Source organism: Schistocerca piceifrons, chromosome 4 (genome assembly GCF_021461385.2).
Source record: "Schistocerca piceifrons isolate TAMUIC-IGC-003096 chromosome 4, iqSchPice1.1, whole genome shotgun sequence".
Taxonomy (NCBI): domain Eukaryota; kingdom Metazoa; phylum Arthropoda; class Insecta; order Orthoptera; family Acrididae; genus Schistocerca; species Schistocerca piceifrons.
The window spans coordinates 372,552,046-372,571,967 of record NC_060141.1 but is presented as its reverse complement, the minus strand read 5'-3'; the positions used below and the strand labels follow the sequence as shown (position 1 = coordinate 372,571,967).

Here is a 19,922-nt window from a genome sequence, read left to right as displayed (position 1 = left end):
TCGAGAATGAGAGCATTTAGCAACTTCCAAAAACTCTTTACACATAATAGTAGTAGTATGATATTCCGCCTTACGGCAGGTCTTGTCATGAGTTAAGCCTCTTACACTTTTGTCTGTCCATAGCCAATCTTTTCATTTCTGAATATTTGTCTCCTTTGATATTGTCCAGCATTTGATATCTTCTTTTTCCTCTTCTCCTTTTTCCCTCCACCATTCCTTCTGTTCCTCCCTCCAATAAAAAGTCCCTCCTCAAACAATGTCTAATCCAGTTCTGTTTTCTCTTTCTGATGACTTTCAGCATTTTCCTTTCTTCTCTAACTCTTCTTACTAATTCTTCATTCCTTACTCGGTCTTCCCATCTCACTTTTTCCACTCTTCTCCATATCCACATCTCTAGTGCCTCCAATCTTCTTTCATCTTCCTTCCTCAATGTCCAGGTCTCCGCACCATACAGTGCAACATTCCAGATGTAACATTTGGCATGTCTTTTCCTCAGATCTTTGTTTAGTGGTCCACAGAGTAATTTCTGTTTCCTGTTTGAATTCTTCTTTTGCCATTGCAATTCTTTTCCTAATTTCTGTTGAGCAATACATATCATCCATTATTACACTTCTCAAGTAATTAAAGTTATTCACGTGCTCTATTTCCTCTCCCCCTATTTTCATAAGGCCTTTTTTGTCCCCTTTCCTCCAATTACCATGCTTTTCATTTTCTTCTTGTTAATCTTCATTCTGTATTCTTATAATTTTGTGTTTAGATCATCTAACATTTGTTCCATCTCTCTTGCACTCTCTGCCATCACAACCATGTCGTCTGCAGATCTTATACACTCCACTCTCTGACCACCTATACAAACTCCTCTCCTTCCATCAAAACTTTCATTAATAATGTTGCTCCAGATAGATATTGAACAGTGTTGGTGATAAACAACAACCTTGTCTTACACCTCTTCCCAGTTCAATTTCTTCACTCATCACGCCTCCTGTTCTTACTCTTGCTCTCTGGTTCAAATATGAATTTCTAATTAGCCATCTATCCCTCCAGTCAACTCCATGTTTCCTTAGGATACATAGACATAATAAACACATACAAAATTTTTTCCTGCTGACACATCCCACAAAATTAAAGAAAGATAGTTTATTGCTTACCAACATTTTTTGCAGTTTACGCAGTAAAAGTTCAACATCAGGCATAACAATTTAATTTAATGCTTCTTTTCTACCAGCTCTATTAACAATAGATTTTGCAGAGAGTATCAACATACACCACTGAATGGATCTGCAAAATTATATCAATATATGACACACAGTTCAGGAGATATAACACTCTAAACATTGAGATATGTGGAAAACTAGCTTTTGCTTAAAATGGAGCACAAATCAACCAGACTATTCTCATTCAGTGTTTGATCATGTGAGCACTTAGTGACTTCCAACAAACGTTAGACATAATTTAAAATTTTTACTAAGCTGTTTCTCGATTCTATCTCTAAGGTAATGCTTTAACTCATTTGTAAAGTATTCAGAACTTTTAAGCTGTTTATATACATGGGAGTTCGATTCTTTAAAGAACTGGGAGCTAACTGGGTATGTAACTAACAGTGTGTCAGTTCGATACTGTACTTAGGATCAGAGTTGTGGGGGAAAAGGAGTGGGGGTGAAGGAGCAACTCATATTAGTTCCACTGTGAATGATGAAAAAGATTTCATTCAGATTTCATGACAAATGGCTCTGGGTACGTGCTATGTGAAAATACCCACTACATATTCTGGTTTTCTTCAGTTTAATACTGAATTGATATGTCTGTCTGTCTGGCATGGGAATATTTTTTCTATAACAGGGATTTGGGAGGGGGGAGAAGGGGGGATGGTGCCCTCCATTGTACCTCTCTGAGTATGCCCTTGTCCCATTTGCGGCTGTTACAGATACCATGGGAAAATCAATTCACAAAAGACTGTGACTACTATTCTCACAAATCCAGTAGATGGAGCACCTGCTCTTACAGCCAGATACCAATGATCAAAGCCAAGTTACTCATTCATTTGAAGTGACTTCAGTTCCCAATCAAGGTTTTGTTTGCAATAACAATAAACAAGGCTCAAGGTCAGAGAGGGAAGGAACAGGAGGTGGACAGAGAGGGGGGAGGGAAGGAAGTGAGCAGAGAGAGAGGGGGGAGAGAGGGGGTAGGGAGAGGGAGGAGGGAGAGAGGGGGAAGGAGGGAGAGGGTGAGGGAGGGAGGGAGGGAGAGACACTGAAAAGAGAGGGGGGAGGTTAACAGAGAGGGTGGAGGATGTGATGGACAGAGAAAGGGGGAGATGGAGATTAGGGTGTGCATCTTCATCATCATCATTCATCTCCATTACGGTCGAAGGAAAGCAATGGCAAACCACTTCCACTAGGACCTTGCCTAGTATGGTGGTGATGGTGTCCCGCATCATTCCCCTATGCTCTGTCTAGGAGTATGGGACGACATCATCATCATCATCATCATCATCATCATCATCATCATCCAATTCTCACACATTTTTAGCAATTGTGAAGCATTGCTGGGTTCACTAGTATCGTATACTTGTATGAGCATTTGCCTATTCATGTATTTTAAGCAAATTGCAAGAGAAAATTCAAACTGTATAGGACATGTGTCAGGAATGGTAAATGGTAAACAGAAAGAAGTGCATGGCTATCGAGAATTTTGACAAAATTGTAGAATTTGAAAGGGGAAACATATTTAGGTGGCGAGTGCACAGGTGAATATGGGACACACAAGGGTCTTTTGCAAGTATCAGATAATGGGAAGGTGTCATCCACATGTTCAGTTATTTTAATAGCATTTCAGTAGCCATATTTCACGTTCATGTAGGATGATTAGTGGGTGGAGTTCAATGAATATTTAGGCACTTTACTGTGCTAGTAAGACTTATGGCTGAATGTAGTGAGATAGACATCTGGGAGTGATAGAAGGTGTGCTGTGTAATTAATATGTGGGTTCTTCTGGAATTGAGCTTAAGGTTCAACTGGTTACTCACAATGGGATATTGCTGAGTAAGGTGAAACAGTAGTTAGGCTATGAGAGTGAGATGCGTTCGATGCTGGAGGGTAAGAAGCACTTGTGGTCTAGTCAAAAAATAATCTCAACACCAACCTGAAGTAATTTGAAGAATCCACGATAAACCTAAATCAGGCAGAACTGACCAGAGTTTCAAATTCACTCCTCTCAAACAAGAGTTCACTGCTCCATCTCACTCAGTGTCTGGCATTATTGTTGTAGAGGAAGTGGTATGATGTTGCAGGTTTATTGCATGTGAGAGCATACATTTTCCAAAATTATAAACCTCAGCATACCTCATTGCAGTCTCACTTTTGGTCTCTTCAGAGAACAGATTACATCTTTTTTTATCAAAAACAGAGTTCACTGTGTTGTCCTGACAGAGTATAAAAAGTTTTAAGTGGGTCGAATATCACTATGTGAAAATAGTGAAGCTAGTTTTTGAACATAGGTATTTACTTTTAGATTTCCCATTTCAGACAAAAATTACAAATAAAAGTTATTTCTGATGACAACGTCTAACTTTTTATCTGTGAATGAGCAAAGGTACCTGGCATGAGATGCTGTCCAGCACACAGTTTCCCCCACCAGGCTGTTTCAGATTGGCGCACACTTTGCTGCAGAGCAAAAATTTATTCTGGAAACAATCCCCTAGGTTCTGACTAAGCCACTTCACTGCAGTATCCTTTCTTCCTTGAGTGATAGTCCCATAAGGTATGCAGCAGAACTTCTGAGATGTTTGGAAGGTAGGAGAAGAGGTGTTAAATGAAGTAATGCTGTGGGGGCAGGTCATAAGTTTCTTTGCTTGTGTTTGGGAAAAAAAATGAAATTATTGGTTACATATCTAACAAATTTTACACTGTAACGAATAGTGACAATAGAGATAATCTTTTCAAAAATAATTTAGCTTCATGACAGCCACAACTGAACTGACGTAACTTTAACGCTAAGAAAATTTCATTTTACCTGTGAGGGAGAAATTACTTTTGATAAAGCACTGATCATCTAAGATTTCTGTATTTGAAGCACTCATCTTGATGGTAGAATTTTCAGTTTTCAGGTTAAGCTTTAGCACTTATCCTCAATCAACACAGGGTTGTTCTGTGACCCATGGCTCTGATTAATGAATGCTCCAAATTGAAAGCATCCGGAAAAATGCGACTGTATAGCAAAATATTTTTTTATGTGTGTAGACTGAAGCAGCAAGTGAAAATTTCTACCAAGGTCAGGAATCAAACCTAGGTTCTGAGCTTACTAGGCAGGTGCGATAGCCACTAAACCACCTTGGCACAGCAGTTCACACAACTGCATGGATTACCCTGGCACCCCTCCCTCCTCGATCCAATTCTCACTGCCACCCCAGTCTACTTTAAATTCCCCCTAACACATGAGCAGAATTTCTAAGGCTCTCCATGTCCTGGAATAGCACCTCAGCATCAAACGTAAACGGGGGATCCAGCCTTATGCCCAGGTGTAGGTACTTATACAAATGAAATGACACAATTTTGGAAACTTTACTAGTCTCATACAAACATAGAGCGCACACTACATATTCAGCTTACAGGTCTATAGAACCTAAGTACGGCCCTGTAACTAGGTATCGTAATTTTTTATTTATGAAAATGCTACTTTTCTAGAAATTGTTGGATGATTTTGTAGCCCATATTTCCCAAATATTGAACATAAATGCAATATTCTACAATTTTCAAAGATGGCATTTGACTGCAAGGTCTTTGCTATTATGAATAATCTACAAAATGCAGTAAAAAAAAAGAAAAGGACACACTTTGTTATTCTCTATGGATACAGCATGCAGTAAACATCTGTAAGTTTTGTTACTGTAAACCTTATTCAAAGTTCAGTGTGAGGCATTGTCTAATGGAACCAGGCTGTGTTAAGTTTGTGAAATGTTTTTACATTGCAGTTTTATCTTTGCATAATGGAAACTTCTTATTCCTCATGGGAAATGGCAGACATGATTTTCTGTGATGACCTGGCAAATTCAAGCAATTGTCGAGCCTGTGACCTGTATGCTGAAGAACATCCACAATGCTGGATACTATCTGCATAATTATTCAGGTGTCTTTCCCAGTGACTAGCAGACTATAGGGCACATTGTGGCTGAGCTCACACCATTTGTACCACTATTGTGGAGGAACAGTTTTACAACAAGTGTAAGAAGACCCTGAAACTAGTGTTCATAGAATTTCAGCACCTATTGGGGTCAGTCCTCTTCTAGTCTGGTTGATCCTACATGAACAGTTGCTCTACACATACCATGTACACCATGTCAAAGCCCTTCAGCTACAAGATCAGCCTGCCAGAAAGCAGTTCCGAGAGTGGCTATTGCAAAGACGTGGTTAGGTCCACTTTTCACTCAGAGATTGTTTATGGATGAGGCTAATTTCATGCCAGACGGGACTCTCAATTTTCGTAAGTAATATGTGCATACTGTTGCAAATCCTTAAGCAGCTGGAAAAGTGAGACATCAGCACTGATTGTCATTTAATACTTCAGCAGAAATTATTGGTGAAAGATTAACAGGACCTTGCATACTACCAAAGAGGTTCACTGGTGCAAGGTATTGTCCATTCATAACAAACAACTTGCCTATCCCGCAAGAGGAGGTCCCATTCCAAAAAACAGCAGGAGATATGGTTCATGCATGATGGAGCACCAGCCAGTTTCCTCCGAAATGCTCGAGAATGCCTCACACACAAACATTTAACGGGCAATAGATTGGTCAGGAAGGTTCAATACAGCTCATCCCTCCAATTTTAATCCCTTGAATTTTTGTTTGTGGTGATACTTGAACTCTTTGGTGTATGCAAGACCCATTAATGATGTACAAACACTGCAGGAACACGTCATCAATGCCTGCCAGCACATCCATGACCAACTTGAAGTTTTTAGAGAGTGCGTGATTCCCTAAGATGTTGGACAAAAGCATGCCTTACTATGGAAGGACACCTTATTGAGCACTTTCTTTAGTGATGATTCACAAGTTCAGGGTGTATGTAATAGCAAGCAGATTACATTATAAGCTCAACAGAATGTTGTGTTCTGCTTTGAATACTCATTTATTTACAGCATTCTGCAGGTAGTTTCTAACCCAAAGAGCTTTCAGTAGAACAGATGTGTTTGATAGTAGAACAAATGAACATGTGTTAATAGCTTTTAAGACATATCTTTTAAAGCTCTTGTTTACTAGTCTTTTTTCCTTGTTTTGTTCCATCCTACGAAGGGCTGTGAAATATGAACTAGAATTTAAATCTGGCAGCTGTGTTAGTGGATGGAAACTGGAGAGACTTTTACAAGATGTTAGTGAGGATGTCTGGAATAGCACTGTGATGCAGCAGTTAGCGTGAAGCAACTACTAGAGTCCGGCCACCACGTGCGAGTAAGATGTATAGTCTGTTGCTCAGTGTATAATCATCAAGTTTTGCACAAAAGTTGGCACCAAACTTGAGGTAATGAGTAGGCTCCATGATGGTTTGAGGTAAGAATCCTTTTAAAGCCCCAAGTTTATGAATGGCATAAAACGTTTGTGGCAGGACGGGTAGCTGTGGAAAACATACACCACCAAAGATGATCATGGACTAGCATCACACCAAATAATGTTAGTACCATACAGGACCTTATTGCCAAAGATCAGCATGTCAACCTTTCAGCTGTAGGAATAAGCTGTGGAAGTGCACAAGCCACAGTCATTGATAATGATTCTTCTGCATAACAATGCAAGGCGGCACTCTGCTGCTTTAACGAGGGAGAAACTGGAGGATGTTCATTGGACAACCCTGGAACATCCTTCTTATAGCCCAGATTTATCGCTCTGAGAATACTGAAAGAAGAATTTAAAGGACATCAATTTGTTGAAAATGCAGCAGGAGATGAGTTTGTGTGCAAGTGGCTGTGTGTGCGTCCCTCTTATTTCTTCGAAATGGCATCAAAAAGTTGGCAATTCAACAGAAAAAAAAATTGTGCAGCAAACTCAAGATCCTATGTAGAAATCTGAAGTGGATGTAATTTTTGTTTTGGTTGGTATAATGAACTTTACACAAAACAATTCCAGTTCATACAGGATTTCCACTCATACCATCTCTCAAGATATGGAATACTTTATTTTTAACACACTATGTTTGGCTTGGGTTACAAGCCTTCCACGTGGTTCATTCCAGTTTGACACAGTTTACTCTTCTGTGACAGTCTCTTCATCTCTGAGTAGCACATTCTGCCAATGTCTACACCTATAGGGTGACAATTATTGAACTATATATAAAATAAAATCGTCCTAACTTCTGAACGATTTGCGTTAGAACGTTAAAACTGCACAGTTGACTGTGGGGCATGATGGGGATTAGCATGCGCATCATGGTTTGGTTTGGTGATGAAGCCCATTTGGGGGACACTGAATCCGCATTTCATGATCGAGCAGTCTCTTCAACCTCAACGGGTGACTGTGTCGTGTGCAATGTCCAGTCACAGAATAATCGGTGCGATATTCCTCGGTGTCACAGTGACTACCAAATGGTACGTGAAGCTTTTGCCAGATGATTTCATCCACATTATCCAAAGTGACCCTGATTTCAACAAGACATGGTTCACACAAGGTGGAGCTCGACCCCGTCGAAGCAGGAGAGTGTTTGATGTCCTATAGGAGCACTTTGGGGATAATATTCTGGCTCTGGGGTACCCAGAGGCCGCTGGCACAGGCTTCGATTGGCCACCATATTTTCCAGGTCTGAAAACATGCGACCCCGATTTGTACAGCTGTATTACAGATGAAGTGAGCAACAATAACCCCAAAACAATTGATGAGCTGAAAACAGCCATTCAGGACGTCTTAGACAGCACCAATGTTGCGACACTTCAGTGGGTCACGCAGAATTTCGCTATTAGTGTGTGCCATGTCATCGCCAATGACGGCAGGCATATCGGACATGTCAGATTAGATTAGATTAGTACTTGTTCCATAGATCATGAATACGACACTTTGTAATGATACGGAAGTGTCAGGTTAATAAAAGGTGTCTATACAAGATATTACATTAGGCAAAATATTACATGACACTCAATATTTTAATTTTTTTTGTATTTTGTATTTTTTTTTATTTTTAGTGGGGGTTGGGAAATTACCCACTCACTATATCGAAAATTCATCTAATGAGTAGAAAGAGTTGCCATTAAGAAATTCTTTTAATTTCCTTTTAAATGCTATATGGCTATCTGTCAGACTTTTGACGCTATTAGGTAAGTGACGAAAGACTTTTGTGGCAGCATAATTTACCCCCTTCTGAGCCAAAGTTAGATTTAACCTTGAGTAGTGAAAATCATCCTTTCTCCTAGTGTAGCCATGTACACTGCTATTACTTTTGAATTCATTTGGATTGTTAATAACAAATTTCATAAGTGAATATGTATATTGTGAGCCTACAGTGAAGATTTCTAGCTCTTTAAATAAGTGTCTGCAGGATGATCTTGAATGAGCTCCAGCAATTATTCTGATTAAACGCTTTTGTGCAATGAATACTCTTTTACTCAATGATGAGTTACCCCAGAATATGATGCCATACGAAAGCAGAGAATGAAAATAGGCGTGGTAAGCTAATTTACTCAGATGTATATCGCCAAAATTTGCAATGACACTAATAGCATAAGTAGCTGAACTCAAACGTTTCAGCAGGTCCTCAGTGCGTTTTTCCAGTTCAACCCCTCATTAATGCACACACCTAGAAATTTTGAATATTCTATCTTAGCCACCGATTTCTGATCGAAGTCTATATTTATTAATGGTGTCATTCCATTTACTGTGTGGAACTGTATATACTGTGTTTTGTGAAAGTTTAATGAGAGCCCATTTGCAGAGAAACGCTTAATGATTTTCTGAAAAACATCGTTTACAATTTCACCAGTTAATTCTTGTCTGTCGGGTGTGATAGCTATACTTGTATCATCAGCAAAAAGTACCAGCTTTGCATCTTCGTGAATATAGAATGGCAAGTCATGAATATATATTAAGAACAGCAGAGGACCCAAGACCGAACCTTGTGGCACCCCTTTCTTGATTGTTCCCCAGTTTGAGAAATCACCAGTTTTTTGAATATTATGTGAAGTGTTTATTTCAACTTTCTGCACTCTTCCAGTTAGGTATGATCTAAACCATTTGAGCACTGTCCCATTCATACCACAGTACTTGAGCTTATCTAGAAGTATTCCACGATTTACACAATCAAAAGCCTTCGATAGATCACAAAACATCCCAACGGGTGACTTCCGGTTACTCAGAGCATTTAATGTTTCATTAGTGAAAGTATATATAGCATTTTACGTTGTCATAACCTAAATACGAATATCTCTAGTAACGTTTAGATGTTGAATAAAGTGTGTGCACGCTGTAGTTTGTAACTAATTTACGTTTTTTTTTTTTTATTGCCGCCCTGTACTCGTGTGCTGTGCATAACTATGAAGTGTGCAGGAGAGGCTACTTCCCATTCTACCACACACTAGGGATTCTTCGTGTTCTATTCGTTTGCAGAGTGCAAGAAGAAGACTGCTCGAATGCCTCTGCACGCGTAATAATCATTATAATCTCATTTTGCCGTTGGTACAGTAGAGTGGTAACTCGCCGCTGGTCAGAGTGCCGCGTGCCGCGCGCGCGCAGTACCTTTGGCCTTGGGCGGGAAGTCGTCGCAGATGAGCTTGTCGGTGATGTGGGCGCGCTGCACGAGCAGCGAGCGCACGCCCGCGTCGGTGACGAGGCGCGAGCCGCGCACGTCGAGCAGCGCGAGCAGCGGGCACGAGCCGCCCACCGCCTCCAGCACGCCGTCGCACGCCACCTTGGCGAGCCGCAGCTCGCGCAGCCGCGACATCTGGCCCAGCGCCGCGGTCAGCCGCGCCAGGTCGAGCCGCAGCAGCGACGGCCGCGTCAGCTGGCCGCAGGCAACAAGCACACTAGTGAGTCTGCGCGCGCCACCACAACTCACCGCACACTGCAGTACGAACTACCAACGCCGTACAGTGCACATAAAATACACTGAAACGCCAAAGAAACTGGTATAGGAATCCATATTCAAATACAGAGATAAGTAAATGTTGTGTACATAGTTCCGCGTAGTCAGCGTGTACACAACTTTCCCACTAGAGTGCGCCCCACTGAGCACAACAGCGCAGGCGCAGCGCTCGTCCGTCTCCGCACTACGAGATGGTGCTGCCATAGAGACGGACCAAATTCTGCTTCCGCCAATCCGTGTATTAATATGTAACGCAGCCAATGAGATTGCTGCTAACGTAGAACCTTTTCACCTCGCGGATCACACTCGCGCAGTGATACATGAACGCGCGAGGTATTATAACGAGTGTACAGACCTCCGATTAGCCAGTCTACATCAGTCTGTACCAGTCTGCGTTAGTCTGTACCAGTCTGTTCGACTTCTACATTTGTCTGTACCAGTCTATAGTCAAGTGTCAGTCTGCACCTAATAAGATTACCATATTCCTGTACATAGCCATGAAGATAATTGTATAGACACTTTTGTCAAGTATCAGAGAGATACGTGAGAATAAGATTAACGTACCAATACCAAAGGAACTTCAGACTGTCAATTGTAAATAGCACCCAAAACCAAGTTAAGTAATTTTTATGCTTGTTATTATTTTAATAAATGTGTGTGAAAATTGATCAAGTTCTGTTTAAAGTTGGTCACCGTCAATCTGTTACTCTAAGTGTGCAACTGGCATTTCTATCGTCTGACCTAATGGCAGAAGATAAACACGCCACAATGAGACCACGAGACATATTGCTGACACTCACCTACTTTGTTAGAGTGACAAGTCAATTAATCTGATGGTGTGTATACTGAAGGTCTTACAGTACGCACACCACAGTAAAGAGGCAGAATGTGGCGCTGCGGTTGGCAACGCCTGTACAGGGTGGTCCAGTGATATTGACTGGGCCAAATATCTCACGAAATAAGCATCAAACGAAAAAAAACTACAAAGAACGAAACTCGTCAAGCTTGAAGTGGGTAACCAGATGGCGCTATGGTTGGCCCGCTAGATGGCGCTGCCATAGGTCAACCGGATGTTAACTGCATTTTTTAAAAATAGGAACCCCCATTTTTTATTACATATTCGTGTAGTACGTAAAGAAATATGAATGTTTTAGTTGGACCACTTTTTTCGCTTTGTGATAGATGGCGCTGTAATAGTCACAAATGTATAAGTACGTGGTATCACATAACATTCCGCCAGTGCGGACGGTATTTACTTCGTGATACATTACCCCTGTTAAAATGGACCGTTTACCAAGTGTGGAAAAGGTCGATATCGTGTTGATGTATGGCTATTGTCATCAAATTGCCCAACGGGCATGTGCTGTGTATGCTGCTCAGTATCCTGGACGACATCATCCAAGTGTCCGGACTGTTCGCTGGATAGTTACGTTATTTAAGGAAACAGGAAGTGTTCAGCCACATGTGAAATGTCATCCACGACCTGCAACAAATGATGATGCCCAAGTAGGTGTTTCAGCTGCTGTCACAGTTAATCCACACATCAGTAGCAGACAGATTCGGCGAGAATCGGGAATCTCAAAAACGTCAGTGTTGAGAATGCTACATCGACATCAGTTGCACCTGTACCATATTTCTATGCACCAGGAATTGCATGGCGACGACTTTGAATGTCGTGTACAGTTCTGCCACGGGGCACAAGAGAAATTATGGGACGATGACAGATTTTTTGCATGCGTTCTATTTAGCGACAAAGCGTCATTCACCAACAGTGGTAACATAAACCGGCGTAATATGCATTATTGGGCAACGGAAAATCCATGATGGCTGCAACAAGTGGAACATCAGCGACCTTGTCAGGTTAATGTATGGTGCGGCATTACGGAAGGAGGATAATTGGCTCCCATTTTATCGATGGCAATCCAAATGGTCCAATGTATGCTGATTTCCTACATAATGTTCTACCGATGTTACTACAAGATGTTTCACTGCATGACAGAATGGCGATGTACTTCCAACATGATGGATGTCCGGCACATAGCTCGCGTGCAGTTGGCAGTATTGATTAGCATATTTCATGACAGGTGGATTGGTCTTCGAAGCACCATACCATGGACCGCACTTTCACCGGATCTGACGTCCCCGGATTTCTTTCTGTAGGGAAAGTTGAAGGATATTTGCTAACGTGATCTACCGACAATGCCTGACAACATGCGTCAGCGCATTGTCAGTGCATGTGCGAACATTAAGGAAGGTGAACTACTCGCTGTTGAAAGGAATGTCGTTACACGTATTGTCAAATGCATTGAGGTTGACAGAAATCATTTTTAGAATTTATTGCATTAATGTGGTATTTACAGCTAATCATGCTGTAACAGCATGCGTTCTCAGAAATGATAAGTTCATAAAGGTACATGTATCACATTAGAACAACCAAAATAAAATGTTCAAACGTACCTACATTCTGTATTTTAATTTAAAGATCCTACCTGTTACCAGACGTTCGTCTAAAATTGTGAGCCATATGTTTGTGACTATTACAGCACCATCTACCACAAAGCAAAAAAGTGGTTCAACTAAAACATTCATATTTCTTTATGTACTACACGAATATGTAATAAAAATGGTGGTTCCTATTTAAAAAAAAAGCAGTTGGTATCCGTTTGACCTATGGCAGCGCCATCTAGCGGGCCAACCATAGCGCCATCTGGTTTCCCCCTTCAAGCTAGACAAGTTTCGTTCTTTGTAGTTTTTTCGTTTGACGCTTATTTCGTGAGAGATTTGGCCCGGTCACGATCAGTGAACCACCATGTATAAGACAACAAATGTCTGGCACAGTTGTTAGATCGGTTACTGCTGCTACAATGGCACGTTATGGAGATTTAAGTGATTTCAATGTGGTGTTGTAGTCTGTGCACGAGCAATGGCACACAGTATCTCTGAAATAGCAATGAAGTGGGAATATTCCCATATGACCATGTCACGAGTGTACCTTGAATACCTGGAATCTGGCAAATATTAAATCTCTGACATCACTGCAGTCGGAAAAAGATCCTGCAAGAACGTGACCAATGATGACTGAAGAGAATCATTCAACATGAGAATAGTGCAACCCTGCCGCAAATTGCTGCAGGTTTCAATGCTGTGCCATCAACAAGTGTCAGGGTGCATACCATTCAACAAAACATCATCGATATGGGCTTTCAGAGCTGAAGGCCCACTCATATACCCTTGATGACTTCATGACACAAAGCTTTACACCTCGCCTAGGCCTGTCAACACCAACATTGGACTGTTGATGAATGGAAACATACTGCATGGTCAGAGGAGTCTCGTTTCAAGTTGTATCGAGTGGATGGGCATGTACGGATATGGAGACAATCTCATGAATCCATGGACCCTGCATGTCAGCAGTGGACTGTTCAAGCTGGTGGAGGCTCTGTAATGGTGTGGGGCATCTGTGGGCAGTTGGAGTGATATGGGACTGCTGATACATCTAGATACAACTGTGACAGGTCACACGTATGTAAGAATCGTGTCTGATCACCTGCATCCATTTGAGTCCATTGTGCATTCCGATGGACTTGGGCAATAGCAGCAGGACAACGCGACATCTCAGAACTGCTATAGAGTGGCCCTAGGAATTCTCTTCTCAGTTTGAACACTTCTGCTGGCCACCAAATTTCCCAGGCCCTGAGCATATCTGGGATGCCTTGCAACATACTATAAGGAAGAGATCTCCATCCCCTCATACTCTTACGGATTTATGGAGAACCCTGAAGGATTTGTGGTGTCAGTTACCTCCAGCACTACTTCAAACCTTAGATGATTCCATGCTACATCATGTTGTGGCACTTCATCGTGTTCACGGGGGCTCTACATGATATTAGGCAGGTGTACCAGTTTCTTTGGCTCTACAGTGTAACTTGGCCCACACGTGCACAGATGGTGCAATAGGGGAGGCGATAACAGTAGTAGTGGGGGCTCCATTGTGTATGATCACTGTATGGGAGGTGCAGTTCGACAGCTGAAGCCCATGCACAAATGTGTAAGTTGTAAGCTACAGCTAGTGAGTCTGCGAGGAGTTACATTAACAAGTTATGTCAATATGATCGATGATAATTCGACAAATGCAGACATTCACAAAGTCAGTAGGTTCTCACTAGAGTACCAGTAAACATATAGCCACATAAACAAAGGATCAACCAAAGCGAAACAAGTCTGACAGTGCACTGTCAGAAGGACAGGTGTAAAAAAAATGTAGCATAGCTGGCAATGTCACTTTCTGCAGTACTGACAATTCGGAATAAATAACAAGCCTCATATGGATTTTGTGCTTCCCGTGACAGCCTGTTCATCAGTGTTACCTAAATACAACGTTTTGTTATCTTCCTTCCCCATCTTTCCTGAACAGAGAAGTCTTGGGAAGCATTTGTAACTTACACTATTTCTATAGCTAGCAATTCCTGCAACCTTCTCAAGAAAACTTCTAATAATATTTTTGATTTCTCATTTGCGTCTTCCAACACGAATATAATGGCATTGCATGTAATCACATATGCCTGATTATAAAGAGCATTCCCTGAAGCTATGGTGCATGAAGATTACGGTCCCATGATATGTAGTATGAAGATAGCAATGAGTACACTCAAAGTGTACATATCAGCAGGTAACAGCTCGTGATGAGAATGTCCCTGCCAGTGCCATGTTAGTGCAAGCTCCAACAACAGGAAGATGTTTGCTGCAAGGATTTCATAATCTGTGCTGTGCATGCACACACTGCACTTTCCCCTTACTCAGACACTCTCCTCCCTGTTAGTAAACATCTCTAGGTGTGACTGTAGTACAGCTTTACTACACAGCAACTGCCATACACTCAACAGTCTATAGTACATAACATTGCCCCAGTGTTAAGTCAATAGTCTTCAGCCTGCAATCAAGTTTTAGGGCCGCTGCACCTAGATCATGGAGTCGTTATCTCAGTTCCCAGGTGGACTGGAGATTTTCTTCACTCGGGGACTGAGTGTCGTGTTGTTCTAATCATTTAATCTCATCTTCATCAACATCTAAGATGCAAAGCATATCACAGTAACACTGGCAAGTCACACTGCACGTCTTTGGTCCTTGAGCGCCAACTTGTCCAAAAAGGAATGGGCCAATTATGAATGTAGCCATGAAGCTACACCATACGGTGACAACTTCACCATACACAGGAACTTCATGCACAGTGAATGGAGGTGAGAATCCCCACACTCGGCAATTCTGCATGTTCACCTCACCCATCAGAGAAAAATGAACTTTGTCCATCCGTAGGCTGGTCCAGACCATCCAACGTCAACTTCAATCCTTGTGAGAAAGAATTCAACATGTCGTGCGTCCTGCGGTGCAAGCTGCTGTATGATATGGCACTTGTATGGATATAATTTGAGAATGGTTCGAAGCACCTTGGGTACAGTGGACCACAGGATGTTCAACTGTGCTGTTGTGATACAGAATGTGCACTGTCTGACAATCAGGAATTGCGCACAGTGTTGTCTGTCACAGCAACAGCGATTTCATCAACCACCTGTGGTGCAACCAGTTGTCAGCCTCTTCCCAGAGTGACGCCCAGTTCTCCAGTTGATCTTAACTTCTACATCATGCTCTGCACAGCAGGTGGAGAAAGAGGACCCTTCCACAATCCTTTCAGCCGGCGATATTCTCGAAGTGCAGCTGCAACATTATTGTTGTTTTGATAATAGAGGTTCGCCAATAATGCCCTGCTCCTTTTGCCCAAGCTCATGTTGACACATTAACAAGTGCACTGCGACTGGTCAGGTTTGCGAGGCTGTGAATCACGATGGCTGATCACAGCACCTGGTGGCCATAGTTGGAACTGGACGGTGGCACCGTGATGCCTGGAAATCATGTACCTCGTTCGCTGGACATTAATGTTACCACGTTAGGTATTTGCATGGTAATTAGTTTCTGTGTTATAACATGTTAAATACGATAAGTTTAGTTATAACCAGCCAGTACAAGAGACAGGATAGATTAGGATCAACAGCAACAACTTTAGCACAGACATGGGGTACACATTTAGTAGGGAGGAATTTGGATATCAAAAGGAAGCAAGGACAGATGCTTGACACTGGCAGGGAAGCAAGAGAGGCAGTTTCACGTGTGACGCTGGCCCCTCCCGGCACATGACGCCACTCAGTTCTGCAGTGGGCTGTAGCTGCTATGACCACCCAATGCACCTTTCGTGCACGGATCATTTCGGCCCTATCTGATTGGTGCCAGAGGCCGTGCTCGTGGCTATATAGGAAGAAAGCCGTGTAAGTCCTGGCAGTCAGTGGTTTTACTTCTCACGACGACAGAAGAGATAGCCATTTTTGTTTATTGTTATTTCACTCCCCAAAATGGGGGAGGCTGGCAGCAGCACAATATGCCGCTCTTCAGCCAAGAGAGTTACAGAAGAAACATAGTAAAATGAGAAAGTAACACTTAACATAGAATGGTATAAAGTGATGAATAAACAAGAACAAAAAGAGATGAGTATAAACGGTAGATTTAAAAACAACATAGACGAGAGCGACACACCCACGCAGAGAATGAACACTGTGAGTCGACAGGAAAACAAAGAAATACCACAGTGGGAACACAAATGAATGATACTGGCGACACTGCTGGTGCTGGTGGAATGTAGCACTGCACACAGCACTGGAGTAACACTGACAGCACAACGAAAACGTTAAAATTCACTGCACCGAAGGGGACCTACCACCTGGTGAAGGGAGGAGGGGGGGGGAAGAAATGGGGGGAGAGGCAGTAGGGGGGAAACCAGGAGGGGGGCAGTGGAGGGCTGGTAGGAGGGGTAGATGGAAGGCACGAGGACATCATCTGGGAGGGGGAGTTGGCGAAAGCCACCTTGGGTGAGATGCCATATTCCTTGACTTCCGGAAAGTGTTTGACTCAGTGCCCCACTGCAGACTCCTAACTAAGGTACGAGCATATGGGATTGGTTCCCAAGTATGTGAGTGGCTCGAAGACTTCTTAAGTAATAGAACCCAGTACGTTGTCCTCGATGGTGAGTGTTCATCGGAGGTGAGGGTATCATCTGGAGTGCCTCAGGGAAGTGTGGTAGGTCCGCTGTTGTTTTCTATCTGTATAAATGATCTTTTGTATAGGATGGATAGCATTGTGCGGCTGTTTGCTGATGATGCTGTGGTGTACGGGAAGGTGTCGTCGTTGAGTGACTGTAGGAGGATACAAGATGACTTGGACAGGATTTGTGATTGGTGTAAAGAATGGCAGCTAACTATAAATATAGAAAAATGTAAATTAATGCAGACGAATAGGAAAAAGAATCCTGTAATGTTTGAATACTCCATTAGTAGTGTAGCGCTTGACACAGTCACATCGATTAAATATTTGGGCGTAACATTGCAGAGCGATATGAAGTGGGACAAGCATGTAATGGCAGTTGTGGGGAAGGCGGATAGTCGTCTTCGGTTCATTGGTAGAATTTTGGGAAGATGTGGTTCATCTCGAAAGGAGACCACTTATAAAGCACTAATACGACCTATTCTTGAGTACTGCTCGAGCGTTTGGGATCCCTATCAGATCGGATTGAGGGAGGACATAGAAGCAATTCAGAGGTGGGCTGCTAGATTTGTTACTGGTAGGTTTGATCATCACGAGAGTGTTACGGAAATGCTTCAGGAACTCGGGTGGGAGTCTCTAGGGGAAAGGAGGCGTTTTTTTCGTGAATCGCTGCTGAGGAAATTTAGAGAACCAGCATTTGAGGCTGACTGCAGTACAATTTTACTGCCACCAACTTACATTTCGCAGAAAGACCACAATGATAAGATAAGAGAGATTAGGGCTCATACAGAGGCATATAGGCAGTCATTTTTCCCTCGTTCTGTTTGGGAGAGGAACAGGGAGACAAGATGTTAGTTGTGGGACGAGGTACCCTCCGCCACGCACCGTATGGTGGATTGCGGAGTATGTATGTATATGTAGATGTAGATATAGATGTATGGAGCGTGTGGAGATGGAGACCAGGCGGGAAACTGTGGTACAGGTGTGGCAGTGGGCTAGGGTGGGAGAGGACGGGGGAAACCAAAGGATGGGAGCTCCAGTTTTTGGGAGACATAGGATCCATATTCGTTCTAGGAACAGGAGGAGATGGGGGAAGGGAATCAGATCATAAAGGATCCACATGGGGAACAGGAGACAGATGGGATAACTGAGGCGGAGTGCACGGGGCTCATGGATTTGGAGGGATTTGTAGTAGGTGAGGGGGGGGGGCGGAGATCCAAGTGGGGTGGGCATGACATAGGATGGGGCGGTTGAGGATAGTGGAAGGGTCTAATCCCCACGTTCGACCAGAGAGGAGTCTGAGGGCAAGGAGACGGTTACGTGCCTCGGCCAACAGCCATCGAATACTCGAGAATTTTATTCGAATGCACGCAGCTTGAAAACTGAGAAGATTTTATTCAGACGTGCCGCCGCTGAAGATTCCGAGGACACGTGGTATGGAAAGTTATTGAATTTAGTGTTTTGCAAGAACAGTTGTGTCTTCTGGTCCGAGAGCATCAGAAACAGCTTGTAATCCGTAGCGGCAAGCTACAGCGACTGGAGCGGTACCTCGAGCTCGCGGAGTCCGGCGCCGCGCTCGGCGAGCAGCCGCAGCAGCTCGCTCTGGCCGCGGCAGCCGTAGTAGCAGCAGAGGTGGGCGCGCAGGCGCGGTACGTCGGGCCCGAGCAGCAGCGCGACGGCGAGCAGCGGCTCGGCCAGCTGGCGCACCGTGTCCTCGAGCAGCAGCGTGCGCACCGGGCCGGCGAGCTGCGCGCACAGCCAGCCGCGCAGCCGGCGCGCCTCGGCCAGCGCCGCGGGCAGCGCCTGCGAGTCCTGCAGCCGCCGGCACACCGCCGCCAGCGCGCCCGACACCTGCCGCACGCACAGGGCCTGCAGCGACGCCGGCTCGCGCTGCCTCGCCATTGCGCTGCAACACCACACCGCAGCACTTACAGTCCACTGCGGTTTTTCGTAGCCCGAAACTTACTACACGCTGGGCAAAATTAAAAGGGTGTTCCTGAAAGCAGGTTGATATTATTCAGGATTGCAATACACCATATGCACTGAAGCGCCAAAGAAACTGGTATAGGCACACGTATTCAAATACAAAGATACGTAAACTGGCAGCATACGGCGCTGCAGTCGACAACGCCTGTACAACACACCACTTGTCTAGCGCATTTGCTAGATAGGTTGCTGCTGCTACAATGGCAGGTTGTCAAGATTATAGAGAGTTTGAACATGGTGTCATAGACGGCGCAAGAGCGGTGGGTTACCGCATCTCCGAGGCAGCGATGAAGTGGGGATTTTCCCATACAACTACACTACTGGCCATTAAAATTGCTACACCACGAAGATGACGTGCTACAGACGCGAAATTTAACCGACAGGAAGAAGATGCTGTGATATGCAAATCATTAGCTTTTCAGTGCATTCACACAAGGTTGGCGCCGGTGGTGACACCTACAACGTGCTGACATGAGGAAAGTTTCCAACCGATTGCTCATACACAAACAGCAGTTGACCGGCGTTGCCTGGTAAAACGTTGTTGTGATGCTTCGTGTAAGGAGAAGAAATGCGTACCATCACGTTTCCGACTTTGATTAAGGTCGTATTGTAGCCTATCGCGGTTGCCGTTTATCGTATAGCGACATTGCTGCTCGCGTTGGTCGAGATCCAATGACTGTTAGCAGAATATGGAATCGGTGGGTTCAGGAGGGTAATACGGAACGCCGTGCTGGATCCCAACGGCCTCGTATCGCTAGCAGTCGAGATGACAGGCATCTTATCCGCATGGCTGTA

At 43.5% G+C, this 19,922-nt stretch overlaps 1 protein-coding gene across 1 annotated transcript in view; it reads right to left on the bottom strand.

The window, feature by feature from the left end:
* LOC124795852 overlaps nucleotides 1-19,043 on the bottom strand; it is a 35,687-nt gene extending 16,644 nt beyond the window's left edge. The window contains exons 1-2 of the mRNA XM_047259934.1: nucleotides 18,690-19,043; nucleotides 9,710-9,974 (exon numbers count right to left, since the gene is read on the bottom strand). Coding sequence (XP_047115890.1) covers nucleotides 9,710-9,974; nucleotides 18,690-19,043 — 619 coding nt within the window. The remainder of the gene's footprint in view (nucleotides 1-9,709; nucleotides 9,975-18,689) is intronic.
* Between the last annotated feature and the right edge of the window lie 879 nt (nucleotides 19,044-19,922).